We start from the raw sequence: 11,947 nt of genomic DNA on the forward strand, positions 1-11,947 counted from the left end.
GTCAGCCTCTGCGGACTGGCCTCACCCCGATCGCACCATCAAACCGATCGTTGTGGGAGGAAAGTCTCCTCATGGTAAATTTTTGAAACACTGACGGTTTCGTTTGTTTGTTTGCTTGGTGGCTTCTTGTTATGCTGGAATGCTGTATTGTATTTTTGTTCATTTCAGCTACAAACAATGCATTTTGTCCCCTCACCTGACACACGGGCATGGTTTGTCGCCTCTGAATAATCTTTTGATCTGTATTCGATTTAATAGATCGATGAGCGTTTGATCGCAGAATTGGAGCTACTTAAGACCGATGTGAGTCCTAGTCCACAGGTTTTGATGATCATATACATGGTAGCTCACCGTCATCTCACGAAAGCTTGAGAGCAAGTCCCAAGCAGTTATAATTCTACATGAGGCTCTTGAAAAGTGTGAGAAAGAGCGAGATGAATTTAAGCGCATGGCAGAACAGGTAACGCCACTCGGAATCAGCTTATCATCGGGCCACTATTCAGGTGATGGGTCGTTATCAGTTACTCCGGAAGACTATTTGCCAAGACACACCCGCAGAAGTACATTCTGTCAAAGGAATCGGTCACTTGGACCGTAGGCAGGTTAGCAATACAAATTTGGTTACATAATCCTTGCTTCCAGCTTGCTTCATTGTTGGTTGAAAGTCACGAAGCCAACAAAGGGTTGCAGCAGGAACTGGTGGAAATGAAGGTCAAACTGAGTGAGGCCCTGGGAGACATTAAATTACTACGCAAACAGTTGAAATCGCCTGTCCTTGGGCCTCCTATTACTCAAAAGACAGAATTAGATGAGAAGGAGAAATGGGTGCTACAAATGGAAAAGTTAACGGAGCGTGTGAGTTCTGTTATGAATTTTCAGCCGCTTTCCGATTAAATTCTACCTAAGTTTGATAGATCTTGTGGTTTTAATTGAGATTTCACACTGAAAGTGGTCAATGTACGCAGAAAGCCATAGAAGCACTAAACAGTCCTTTTATTCATATTTGTAGGCATGTTGAAGAAACAACCGACGGCAAAATTTGAGCTGTGCTTCCGATGTACAACAGTTTTGTACAAGGCAACCGTACCATTGTTGTGGTTGGTTTAGGAAGACTGTCCAGTATAAACAGCTCCCTCACATCACTCCACAAGGGCTGTGGTTTAGGAAGGAAACAACCAAGAGAGAGAAGTCTACTTCTCTGGGATAATTTTTCGTGGGTCGTTGACTACTGACGTCTAAAAAGTAAACCACCTCGGAGGGTAGTGCAGTGTAACTGTAGGCTATAATAACCTTCATAACTTCGTCACTTCACGAGCTTGAAGTTGCATCGTTGGCATACTAGGCAACTGATTCCAGTCCAAGGGCACTCACCCCTGAGGCAGCACTTGATACGTAACCGATTCCGGTGACAGTTATGTTGCCGCTTAAAAATAGTTCAGCTGCAGCACCCTTTCGGTGCCTAGGCGCCATGCCACACGCCTAGTTGGACTACCTAGCTACGGTTTGTCGGTCTTTTCTCCTAAGCTTGCGTAGTTGTTCGATTTGTATTGAACGCTCAGACTGAATGATGACTAGGCAAAAGTATCTGGTCGGCGGAAGTGTGTGCTCACTATCTTTGCCTCGTGAGTGCGCAACCAGTGAGTCTATCCCATCTCTGTTTTGTTTAGAGAACCAGAGCCTAATTTCAGTCCTGAGTGTCATGCCAGAGGCTAATGTGCTGCGTTCATTCTCTTACATGAGTGTGTGGTACTACCTAAGAGTGTCGCCTTACGTAGGTACTTATATCGTTCTAGAATTCGGTCACAATCCTAACAATCGGTTGCCACAGTGTCTCTGCTGTATCATCGCTACTTTTGGAATAAATATTTCCCCGGTTTTTGAGTTTCATCGAAGTACGAACCATCAGAGTTCTGACAAACATCTTTATATTGGCTAGCATTCCACTGATTCGTTGGTCTCTCTAGGTGAATGAATTAGAACGGGAGCTGGCTCGGTGTTGCGATGACAAACAGGAACTGGTCACCGAACGAGATATCTACCGTAACAAATGTGATCGCCTGAATAACGAACTGAACTACATCCTGAATGGTGATGATCGTAAAATTGTGGACATTGATACGCTTATTATGGAGAAAAGGTAAATATCTGTTGACAATGTGTGTGGGGATTCCATTCACTCTTCATTCTTCTGAGATACCCTCTTCTCTATGCCTACCTTGGGACTACATTGAATAAGATTAATCTATATGTAACACACTACCCATAAGATTGCTGAAAACCCTTCGACAGACCATCATACTCGAGAGGTCCAGATTGTCAAAAACCAAACTCGTGTATCAGTGGTAGCACTTGTCCAAGATAACTCTGTTTTCATGAAAGGCATTTCACTCTTGCTGGTCTCCATCACTACCCAGTCTGTTTTCTTATCAATTGTGTCTTGTTTCTAGCAGGGTGCCTTTATATGAAGAAACCACTCAGCGCATTGTTTGTGATTTTCGGGTCTGATCTTCAAATAAAATCTCGGAACAAATCAGCTTTATCGTAGATTATTAACACTATGCGACTACCAGGACTGAAATATCAGCGGGTTACTGCAGCTTAGTCCCATCCGTTTTTTGGAAAGTGCCGCTCTTTTGTTACCGGTAATACAGACTGGGCTTTTAGCGGTCTCTTATGACAATCTAATGAGGTTACATTGGTTCACTTCTTACCAACCCCTGAGGTATATGCAAGGTACGAATCAATGCATATTTCTAATTTGTCTGTTTACTTGGTTTTCCAGTTCATTAATCATTTACTTAATACATTGCCCGAATAAGACCATTTGGATAGGGAGTCTTTCCTACTAGTAGCATTCTGGGGTAGGGACAAACCAAGGACGCTGGACATCAAGTGCAAGGCGGGAGTCATGGTGACCTACAGTCGAAGACACACTTGTACGTTATTTTTTCGGGGTAATTTCTGGAACGGTGTCGCTTCGCGAGTGTTTTGCTTAACAGAAAACGTGTAGCTGGCTCGAAGGAGGTTAAACAGCTCGAGAGTGTTTCCTCTTTAACCCAAGAAGCACATTCGATTAGTTAAGAACTTGCACATCGGTAGCTCTGTAGGTACGCACAGGCAATTAAGTTAGTTAACGCTATTATTATTCAGTTGGCACGTATGACGATTTTGATAACTGTAACACACTCCTTCTACGCGTAAAAATTCTAGATTACTGAATTCTCGTCTCCGAGCTCTCGAAGAGGAGAAGAGACTAGCAATGGCGACCTTGACCAAATACCAAGTACGTTTTTTAACCATTCTGTCCATTATATGTATTATATTTTTTAACCGAGTGATTCATTTCGAATAGACATCTAATCATAGTACTCTCTTGGTTGACTGGAATTGTGCTGATCGACCATTTTGGAGGGTTTTCTTGGGACCACATATTTTCCTGAATGACGATGAAGTTTAGATGCGTTCCTTAGCCTTCAGATTTCAGTTCCCCATACAACTGGTTTCATTTCTACCTTAACTGCCATCAGTAGCTTTGAGAACAGCCGTTGTAAGACATTCGTTTTCCCCATTTGGGAATAAACTTTTGCATGCTCCTGACCAGTCCATTTTCAGAGGTATTTCGGCGAAACGTGGTAAGTCACCACCAGAGTACCAACTTCACTGTTCATTCAACTGCAACTTCCACGAAATCATATTGCGTGAGTGTAATCCAACTTTTTGAGATTTAGTCCAATATGACTTACAGGATAAGACGCGAACTACCGACCAGCAGATCAGTGGTTAGAATCCGTCTGACTGGCGGCAGATAGTGTGGCTGTAACCAATGCAGATTGTGTTGGCCTTCTCAATTTGACTCACTACTTAGGTGAATCTGGCTAACTTCGCTGACTTGGAACCAGGTTCTTTGTGAATCACAACCCGGTACCTCCTAAATGAGGCCTGCTACTTTTCTCTTATCTCAGTTCAGATTTCAAATAATAATACGGCGAAGCAATTCTTTAACCTGGGTGACATCTATATCCTGAGGACAAACAAGCGGTGCCTTTTATCTTCGAAACACTTTTCATTCCCCTTTACTCAGCTTATCGCTTAATGGTGTCATTCACTTACGATTTCCGTTTTCAAGCGAATGATGGAACGAAAGACCTCAAAAACATCGTCCGTCGGCAGCGATTGCCCTTTCACCCCATGCGAATCGCCAAACCACCAGAGTGAGTGCCATCCCCTGATTTCGCTTACACCTTTTTTCCATTACTATAATATTTTTGTCTTATAAGGTTATCTCTATGAATACTTCTTAACAGAACAGTGAGATTTCTGCTTAAAGTCCAATTTCTGAAGGGCGCACCACTTCAAATCACCAAAGAACTATAAGTTGCGTCCTGTGAGGCGACCGGAATGTCCGTGGTTCGAACCCGACCTCTACCTCTCGACTTCCTTTGTCTAGGCTTAGGCAACCTGGCAGTAGCCCAGCCCTCGTTCTTCCTCCGGGTAGCATGGCAGTTAGACACCGAAAGGGCGTTACAGCTGAGCAATTTTTCAAAAATTTTTTGTGAAGGGCATTTATCCCATGGTTATGAAATAGTATCTTAATGACGGCTTGTTTTTGCCCTGTAATCCTTGGCTCCTCACTCATCAGGCAAAACCGGCAGTGTGCCTTGTTTCACCGCCAGTGGCCAACTAGTTGGACAATTGCGTTCTATGTTTGGCCGCTACATATGTCTCCGTAATCGTGCGCCGAGATACAGCGGGCAGAAACAGTATAGCTTTGGTAGTGGTTAATGACTTGGGAAGCAGAACCACTCTGGCAGGTGTCCATCCGTAGCGAGAGTGAAATTCATATCAGCAAACATCCAACCGTTGAGGATAGCAAATGTCACTCATTAGTAGCTAAGTTGTTCGACTAAAGGGAGAGGCACTCAATGCGTCAACAGTATTTACAAGCTTCTCCCACTAAATTTAGGAGAGTTGCACACCGGCAGTTGACAGTTGCTATCCCAACGGTTTACCGATCAGTCAGTATGCCTAAAGAATGCGTGACATGAAGTAAACCACTCACAAGGTTGCTAAAAACTCTTCGGCGGCCCACGACTGATTTTGCCCTTCTCAGGCCTCATCATGAACCTTATTAGAAATAGGATACCCAGTGAGTTTGATTAGGCGACAACTAAGGAAGATATTGGCTCCAGTATCTAGACCCAGTAAGGACTGGATTGGTACAGCAGTCATTCCATATAAAGCAGGAACATCGGAGGTTATTCGAAGATTGTTGAACTTAGCCAACATTCGAGTAGCTTTTCAGAAGGGAAAAACACTACGCTCAGTTTTGGTGAAATTGAAAGATCTCCTGCCGGCTGAAAGGACTAGGGACTGTGTGTACAAAATTGACTGCAACGATTGCGCTAAGTTTTATATAGGACAAACTGCCAGGGAATTGCACGGCCCACGACTGATTTTGCCCTTCTCAGGCCTCATCATGAACCTTATTAGAAATAGGATACCCAGTGAGTTTGATTAGGCGACAACTAAGGAAGATATTGGCTCCAGTATCTAGACCCAGTAAGGACTGGATTGGTACAGCAGTCATTCCATATAAAGCAGGAACATCGGAGGTTATTCGAAGATTGTTGAACTTAGCCAACATTCGAGTAGCTTTTCAGAAGGGAAAAACACTACGCTCAGTTTTGGTGAAATTGAAAGATCTCCTGCCGGCTGAAAGGACTAGGGACTGTGTGTACAAAATTGACTGCAACGATTGCGCTAAGTTTTATATAGGACAAACTGCCAGGGAATTGCACACCAGAATTGGTGAGCATAAAAGAAGGATTAACAAGCCACCAAAGAATGCAGAAGAATACCAAACGCTGGTCAAAGACTCAGCGATGGCGGTACATGCCTTAGACACGGGACATAGAATAGATCTGGAGAATGTGGAAGTCTTAAGACGGGGACTGCGATTCACACCACAACGGCTGATAGCCGAGGCGGTGGAAATCACTAAGCATCACAGCGTGAATAGAATCGAGGGTGTGGAGCTAGCGAGCGTATGGAAAGCGGTCTTAGATAAGCCGAGTTGACACGTGACGGTGTGGTTGTCAATCCACTTAGGATCATTAGAAAAAACCGGGGGGTAGGGGTGGAAACCCCAACCGACCAAAGGTCACAGCATCCCTCCTACACAACTTTCTTAGCACTAGCTCACCCACACAGACTAACAGAAGGTTCAAACGAAGTTCAAGAGGAACCATCAAATGAACCGAACCAGAAGAACTAGACCCTAGGCAGGACCCAAACACATGTAGGTTTCCCCACCGACCCAACACTTGTTCAACCACTCTAACACACCAAAATCCATCGGCCGACACCCAACAGAGATTTAGATTGACTTAGCTGATTGGTTCTCCTTCCGCCTTAAATCTCGATCAACCCCGGAACCTAGTCACTTGGCCTGACGAAGCTTTTGTGTCAAAAGCGAAACGTTGCCCAGCAATAAATCTACCGATTGTCACCAAACTTTTCCGAAAACCTTATTAGTAGTTTCCTTTATGAAAATATACTGCGATATTTCGAATATCGTGCTAACGACCAGCCTTTGCGCAGCACATTCAGTTAAAGAATACCATACACGAGAGATTCAGTTGAGTCTCTGGTGAAAACCAGATTGATTTGTAAATGAGTGTAATTGTGGAAATGAGTGACATAAAGGTTTTTGTATGCTAGAAAAAGCCGTCGAGCGAAACAACACGATAGTTATCTGGTTGTACGCGATGTCGAAAACAGAAAAGCAGTACTCCTTGCACCAATTCAGAGAGTCGTTCAACTGCTGGTAGATGATCAGACAGGTTGGTGGGAGTGGTCATCGATCCTCACGGACGACCTAATAGTTACCGAGCCATGGGATTGAGATTCTTGTGGGTGTTTAGTCTGTATTTTACCACAATTGAGCTGCATGGTAAGTATAGTATCACTTGCATTCACCGATCCTCACGCGAAATTGTCTTCAGGTTCACCCTTTGTTTAGCTAGACATCGCGTGCACTTAATCTTGCATCCTTAATACCGTCTTTCTGTCGAGAAAGAAGACGTTGGGTTGTGTAATTTAACCGGACAACTGCATCGGTCTCAGAATTTCCTTTCCTAGGGTGTTTTCTGAACGTTTTTTCACTTCTGCGTACCATGGGTTGGTAGAGTTTCAGCGAATTTAGGGTTTCCGTGAGTACTTTTGGTTTACGATAGCACCACAAATCGGCATACAATCCCACGTCAGCGGATTGCGCTAAACCCATCATCGGCATCCTTGTTTGCGTCAGTTGTCTGGATATTTGTCATAGTCGGCATGGTCCTAACGGCACTTCTCAATCCTTCGCCAAATACGCGATAATTTGATTTGACCAATTTCATCTTCAAACCGGAATGTGCTTCCTACATGTTTATTGGTTCACTCAGAACAGCAAATTTCACTGTCGGAAGCATGGTTTTCTAGAAATTCAAGAGAATAAGATACTTTAACACCGTTTCGTACACTGCAATTCAGTTAGGTGCTGTGCATCCGCTTGCATAAATTAAGTGCCGCCAAACTGGAACGACAGAGCGTAGACTTACCCAACTAGTGAATGAACGCACAAAAATACGGCGGCACAGTTTGAGCATTCTTCAAAACAATGGTCAACCTCATTCGTGCAGTCACGCGCATAAAATCCCCAGGAGATTTCATTTAGCGCTCGAAGTTCCTACGGTTGGCGTTATCTCATTGTCATCGTCATCAATCATTGACAGCACAATCATTACAGATGATCCACTAATGCTCTACTAATTTATTTGGTAACCTCGCTAGGAAAGCGTGTGAAAGGGAAGGGTCCTAGTTGTTGGTGGTTAGATAACGGTTAATCTGTTCGCCGGGCCGGGAGGTCTGTCTGCAAATGTTTCAAGGAGACGTCAGTGCGCATCTGGGTGGCCAGTTCCTATCGCGTAGTTTTATGGTTTTAAAGAGAGTCTTATGTCTTTGGCCTAATTGGTTGTCCGAAAACAACTCATGATCCTATTGGTTTGTTCGCGACCTCTTTTGCACCGTGGGTGTTCACTAAGGTGCCACCCTTTTGTTCATCCTTTCCTCGACCTGATCGACCCGCTTGTGATTTGGTGTTGCGCTATGGTCCTCCTTCCTGGCTGGCCATCTGGTCCATTCTAATGGTTCCCATTCTCTAATCTGAAGGCCCACTAACAGTTCGCAGTGTTTCCTCACGCCTGTTTGTTTGACTTTCACAATTCATGTGTTCTCTTGTACCGCTTGTTGGCTTATTTGGTTCTTTGTCTTGCTTGTCCTTGTCCACCTCGTTGTTGGGAATAGAACCTTCCAGTCCAACCAGTTTGCTCCTTGATTTCCTTTGGTTCCTCATATGGCTCAGAACATGATGCTTCTGAAGCTATTTTACCACCAGATGTTAGTGGACAGGGTTAATCTCGATTTCCCGATTATTTGCTTCACCGGTAGGGTACCATGACTCCGTGAATTCGAGTTCCTTATTTGTCATTGCTTGACCCAATAGGTTGACATTGTTTCAGTGTACAGACGTGAGTGAGAATTGATGTCCCGTAGGAGGTTTGTTCGTTGATTCTGACCAATAGTTTCCCTCTCGTTTGTGCCACCAGTGTTTATCACACTCTTTGTATTGAATCCCGTAGTTCTACCTGGTTTCCCTTTCGGCTTTGACAGTGTTTGTTCGAAGTGTTTCCCCAGATTTTTAGGCCACTGTCATACCATGTTGTCGTAGTATTCTCGCGGTCATTTCAGAAACGTTTTTGATGACTGCACGTCCGATAGCATGAGCTTGCACTTTGTTAGTGTAAGGCGCACGAAGACGAAACAGATGTTGCCTGTGCTTTCCAGGGGGGTATTATAGAACGCTAATTTTGAAGATCTTCCAGCTTTTGGCTAGTTACCTTGTCGACCACAAGACTAAGTAAAAATAGGGAAAGCGGTCGAACACCACTTTTCGTAGGACAGCTTTTGGAGAGCAGACTGGGTCGTGTATACGCATGTCAAAAACGAAGCAAGGCGTCTACCTTTGCGTTTTCGCCTATCCGTCCTGCAATGTGCAGCAGGCAAGCCGACTCGACTAATGGCGCTACGAAATGGTCGGCACAACTGTGAACCTACAGCACGAACCCCAAATACACCGAGTTCGTTTTTCTCCATACTGAACTCTTTGCAGTTAACATATCGATATTGCCTGTTCGAATGATACTGTACTACCTGGCACGTCTCTGATTTTATCTGTAATTTTCACGTACACAGCATCTGAACCCAATTCCGAGGCAATTCCAGTAGCTGCGATCGCCGATCCAGTTGGGAAGCATGAAAATCCGGATTTCGTGCCCGACCGGTCAAAAGAATATTGATCCTTTTCTCCACCTGGATAACCTTATGAGCATTTATGGGTGATCAGCCTATGCCCCTTGTGATAGAGACACGTGCATTTTTTCATTCTCCGTATGTTGTCATGACACCTTGTACTTTAGTTTGAGTTTCATGTTTAGTGTTTCGTAACTTTTACCAAGTGCACATATACACTCACTACTTTTTTCGGCATAAACAGGCTACTTAACGTCACGCCTCAGTGAGGCGGGGACTAATGGTATGACTTGTTGCCGAACGGTCAAGTCCATTTATGTATGGATCGAGGTGGGTGGGTTTGTGTGGAAAAAGGGCATAGGTGAACGTCTACCGGAAAGTGCGTCGTCGGGACAGGTCACCCGACTGGTTTGGTTAACTTCTCCTTCATCGCTGTTTCAGTTCAGTCGTTCGACATCGCTGATTGGACTACAGTTCACTGCACCGAAAAAATGAACAGGTAGGAATAAAAATGCACTAAAAGCGCTGACTTCATCACTTAAGCGATCTTAAACTGTTTTGGTCGTCCGATGAACTAAAATCGGTGACCAATGCACTGAAGTTGATGGTTTGGATGCAGGAGGATCATTTATTACCTGGTAACTGACCCATGTATTAGTATCATCACAAATCGGTGTGTCGCATCTCGGGGCCCCTGTCCAGAGAGGCAGCAGTTACCGATTCGAGTTTAGTGTGTGTTGCACTCATATTTCTTTTCTAGGTTCATTTTCTGGTCGTTTCCGTCCTCCAACACGGTCTAGCTAACACAACTCCGGGGTGTGATTACGTTGCGGGTGGTGAGTTTTGGCTTATTACAACCGAGCATTCAATCAAACGTTCGACGGATAGCAGAAAAAGATCGATCAGAGGTCTTAATTGAGGCGTGGTTTGATGAACCACAGCGGTCGCGTAAACCGGTGATTCTAGACCCAGCGCACTAAAATGATCAACAGCAGCAGCGTGAACGGATAGGAGCTAGGACTTTGAGCTGAAGAAATGAGAAATGAAGTGACGAAAGCGCATGTTTCGCTGATAGATCGAGTGGGTGACTCATGAAAAATGTAGTAAACTTAACCGAAGCAAGTGTCGTTAGCGCTCTGCTATGACACAATACCTCACTACTGCGTTATTAGCAACGAACAATGCGTTTAACAAGTCACCATTGGGATTTGTAACATTACGAAACACTACCCATCGCTAGAACTAGTAAAAAGTGCAACTGATCGGTGGAGATCCATGAAATCCCCGGTGGTTTCTTAACCGTAAAGTAAACGTCTGATTGAAAGGGAATGGACAAAATGACATGTTTACCGCACTTCTGGGGCTATCCATCAACTAAATGCTTGATCCAAAGTAGATGTGGATTTAAAAACACCTTAAACGAGATTCAGCTGGGTTCCAGGTGAGTCTTCCGCAAAACCAAATCTGTTTGCAAATGAGTGTATTTCGCTAGATGTGGACTTGCTCAAAAAGTAGATGTTATGGGTTTTTGAGGTAGTCATTTATTTCGGCGTGATTCACCCACATGAAGCACATTAGCAGAAAATGAAAAAAACGTCCTGATATACTGAATTCAGCCTTCAAGTGCAAGCGGTCTTCAAAAAATGAACGATGTGTTCACGACAGTAGACAGATGTACAAAATGTACGTTAGTACTGATTCCTGTCGATTCGTTTGCAAGCCGTAGGGCGACAAAATCACATATAACTGAAAGACAGGTCAGCATTAATTACTGACAGCGGCGTCCCAGCACCTTAGGACTACTTTGCGCGTAGGTTTAACGAGTCAGCGTCGTCTGACTTCTGATTCTCGCGGGCATTAATCAGTATCCGGAGTCTTCGTGATGACGTCTCGAGTTTGGTCCGTAGGTTAGCCAGATTGATGGAAAGATGAATGGATCGTCGAAAAGACGCTTGAGCTCGCCGTAAACTAGCTGGGACCAATACTCCAGCGAACCAGCGAATGGGGTCGGCCGTGGGATCCATATGAACCCCATCTACAAGTAGATCATCCACCACTTGAAATTGTGGTATTGCTTTGGAAGTCGTTTCGTCTCCGTCACCGCTAGCCTCCTGTGTGAAATAACGAATAAAGGGGGACCAAAAAGTAACTTGTCAAGACAGAACACGGACATGCACGTAGACGAACAGGTGGAGTTTGCGTACGTAAGCACACCAAACGACGGAATGGTACGGCCCCGTACAGCTTTCACAACGGTAACTCCAGCACAATCATAACTAACTGAAAGATTCTTCACGCTTCCAGTTTCCTTTATGAATTCCATGAGGGCTATTTCTTGCTTTCATGCAATAACTAAAAGGCTCGAAAACACTTCCTACGAAATTTCAGGAGGTACACAACAAAGAACGGGGAGATTACGACAGACTTTAGTTTTTCTCCTTTTTACTACAGTGGTTATGGTGGCACCGTCACATCCTGTTGTATGTAGGGTTGCGTCATAAGTTTCCCCATTGGGTCTTCCGATATATCACCTCACCGGCATTCGACACTGTAATTCGCTCTTCCGGTCACACCGACCATATGCGTTAGTGCGGCT

At 44.4% G+C, this 11,947-nt stretch overlaps 2 protein-coding genes across 2 annotated transcripts in view; one reads left to right on the forward strand and one right to left on the reverse strand.

Moving 5' to 3' along the window:
- Positions 1 to 500: 500 nt before the first annotated feature.
- Positions 501 to 9,584, forward strand: T265_14944 (hypothetical protein; the record flags this gene model as incomplete). Its single annotated transcript, XM_009175912.1, has 6 exons — positions 501 to 602; positions 643 to 855; positions 1,965 to 2,137; positions 3,211 to 3,283; positions 4,127 to 4,211; positions 9,295 to 9,584. 6 exons carry the CDS (start codon positions 507 to 509, stop codon positions 9,396 to 9,398), a joined length of 744 nt encoding a protein of 247 aa, XP_009174176.1.
- Positions 9,585 to 10,839: 1,255 nt separating this feature from the next.
- T265_09734 (hypothetical protein) overlaps positions 10,840 to 11,947 on the reverse strand; it is a gene marked incomplete at both ends in the record, with an annotated part of 8,628 nt that continues 7,520 nt past the window's right edge. The window contains one exon of the mRNA XM_009175899.1: positions 10,840 to 11,462. Coding sequence (XP_009174163.1) covers positions 11,151 to 11,462 — 312 coding nt within the window. The remainder of the gene's footprint in view (positions 11,463 to 11,947) is intronic.

The sequence above is a fragment of the Opisthorchis viverrini genome, assembly GCF_000715545.1.
Source record: "Opisthorchis viverrini unplaced genomic scaffold opera_v5_307, whole genome shotgun sequence".
In the NCBI taxonomy this organism is placed as follows: Eukaryota; Metazoa; Platyhelminthes; class Trematoda; order Opisthorchiida; family Opisthorchiidae; genus Opisthorchis; species Opisthorchis viverrini.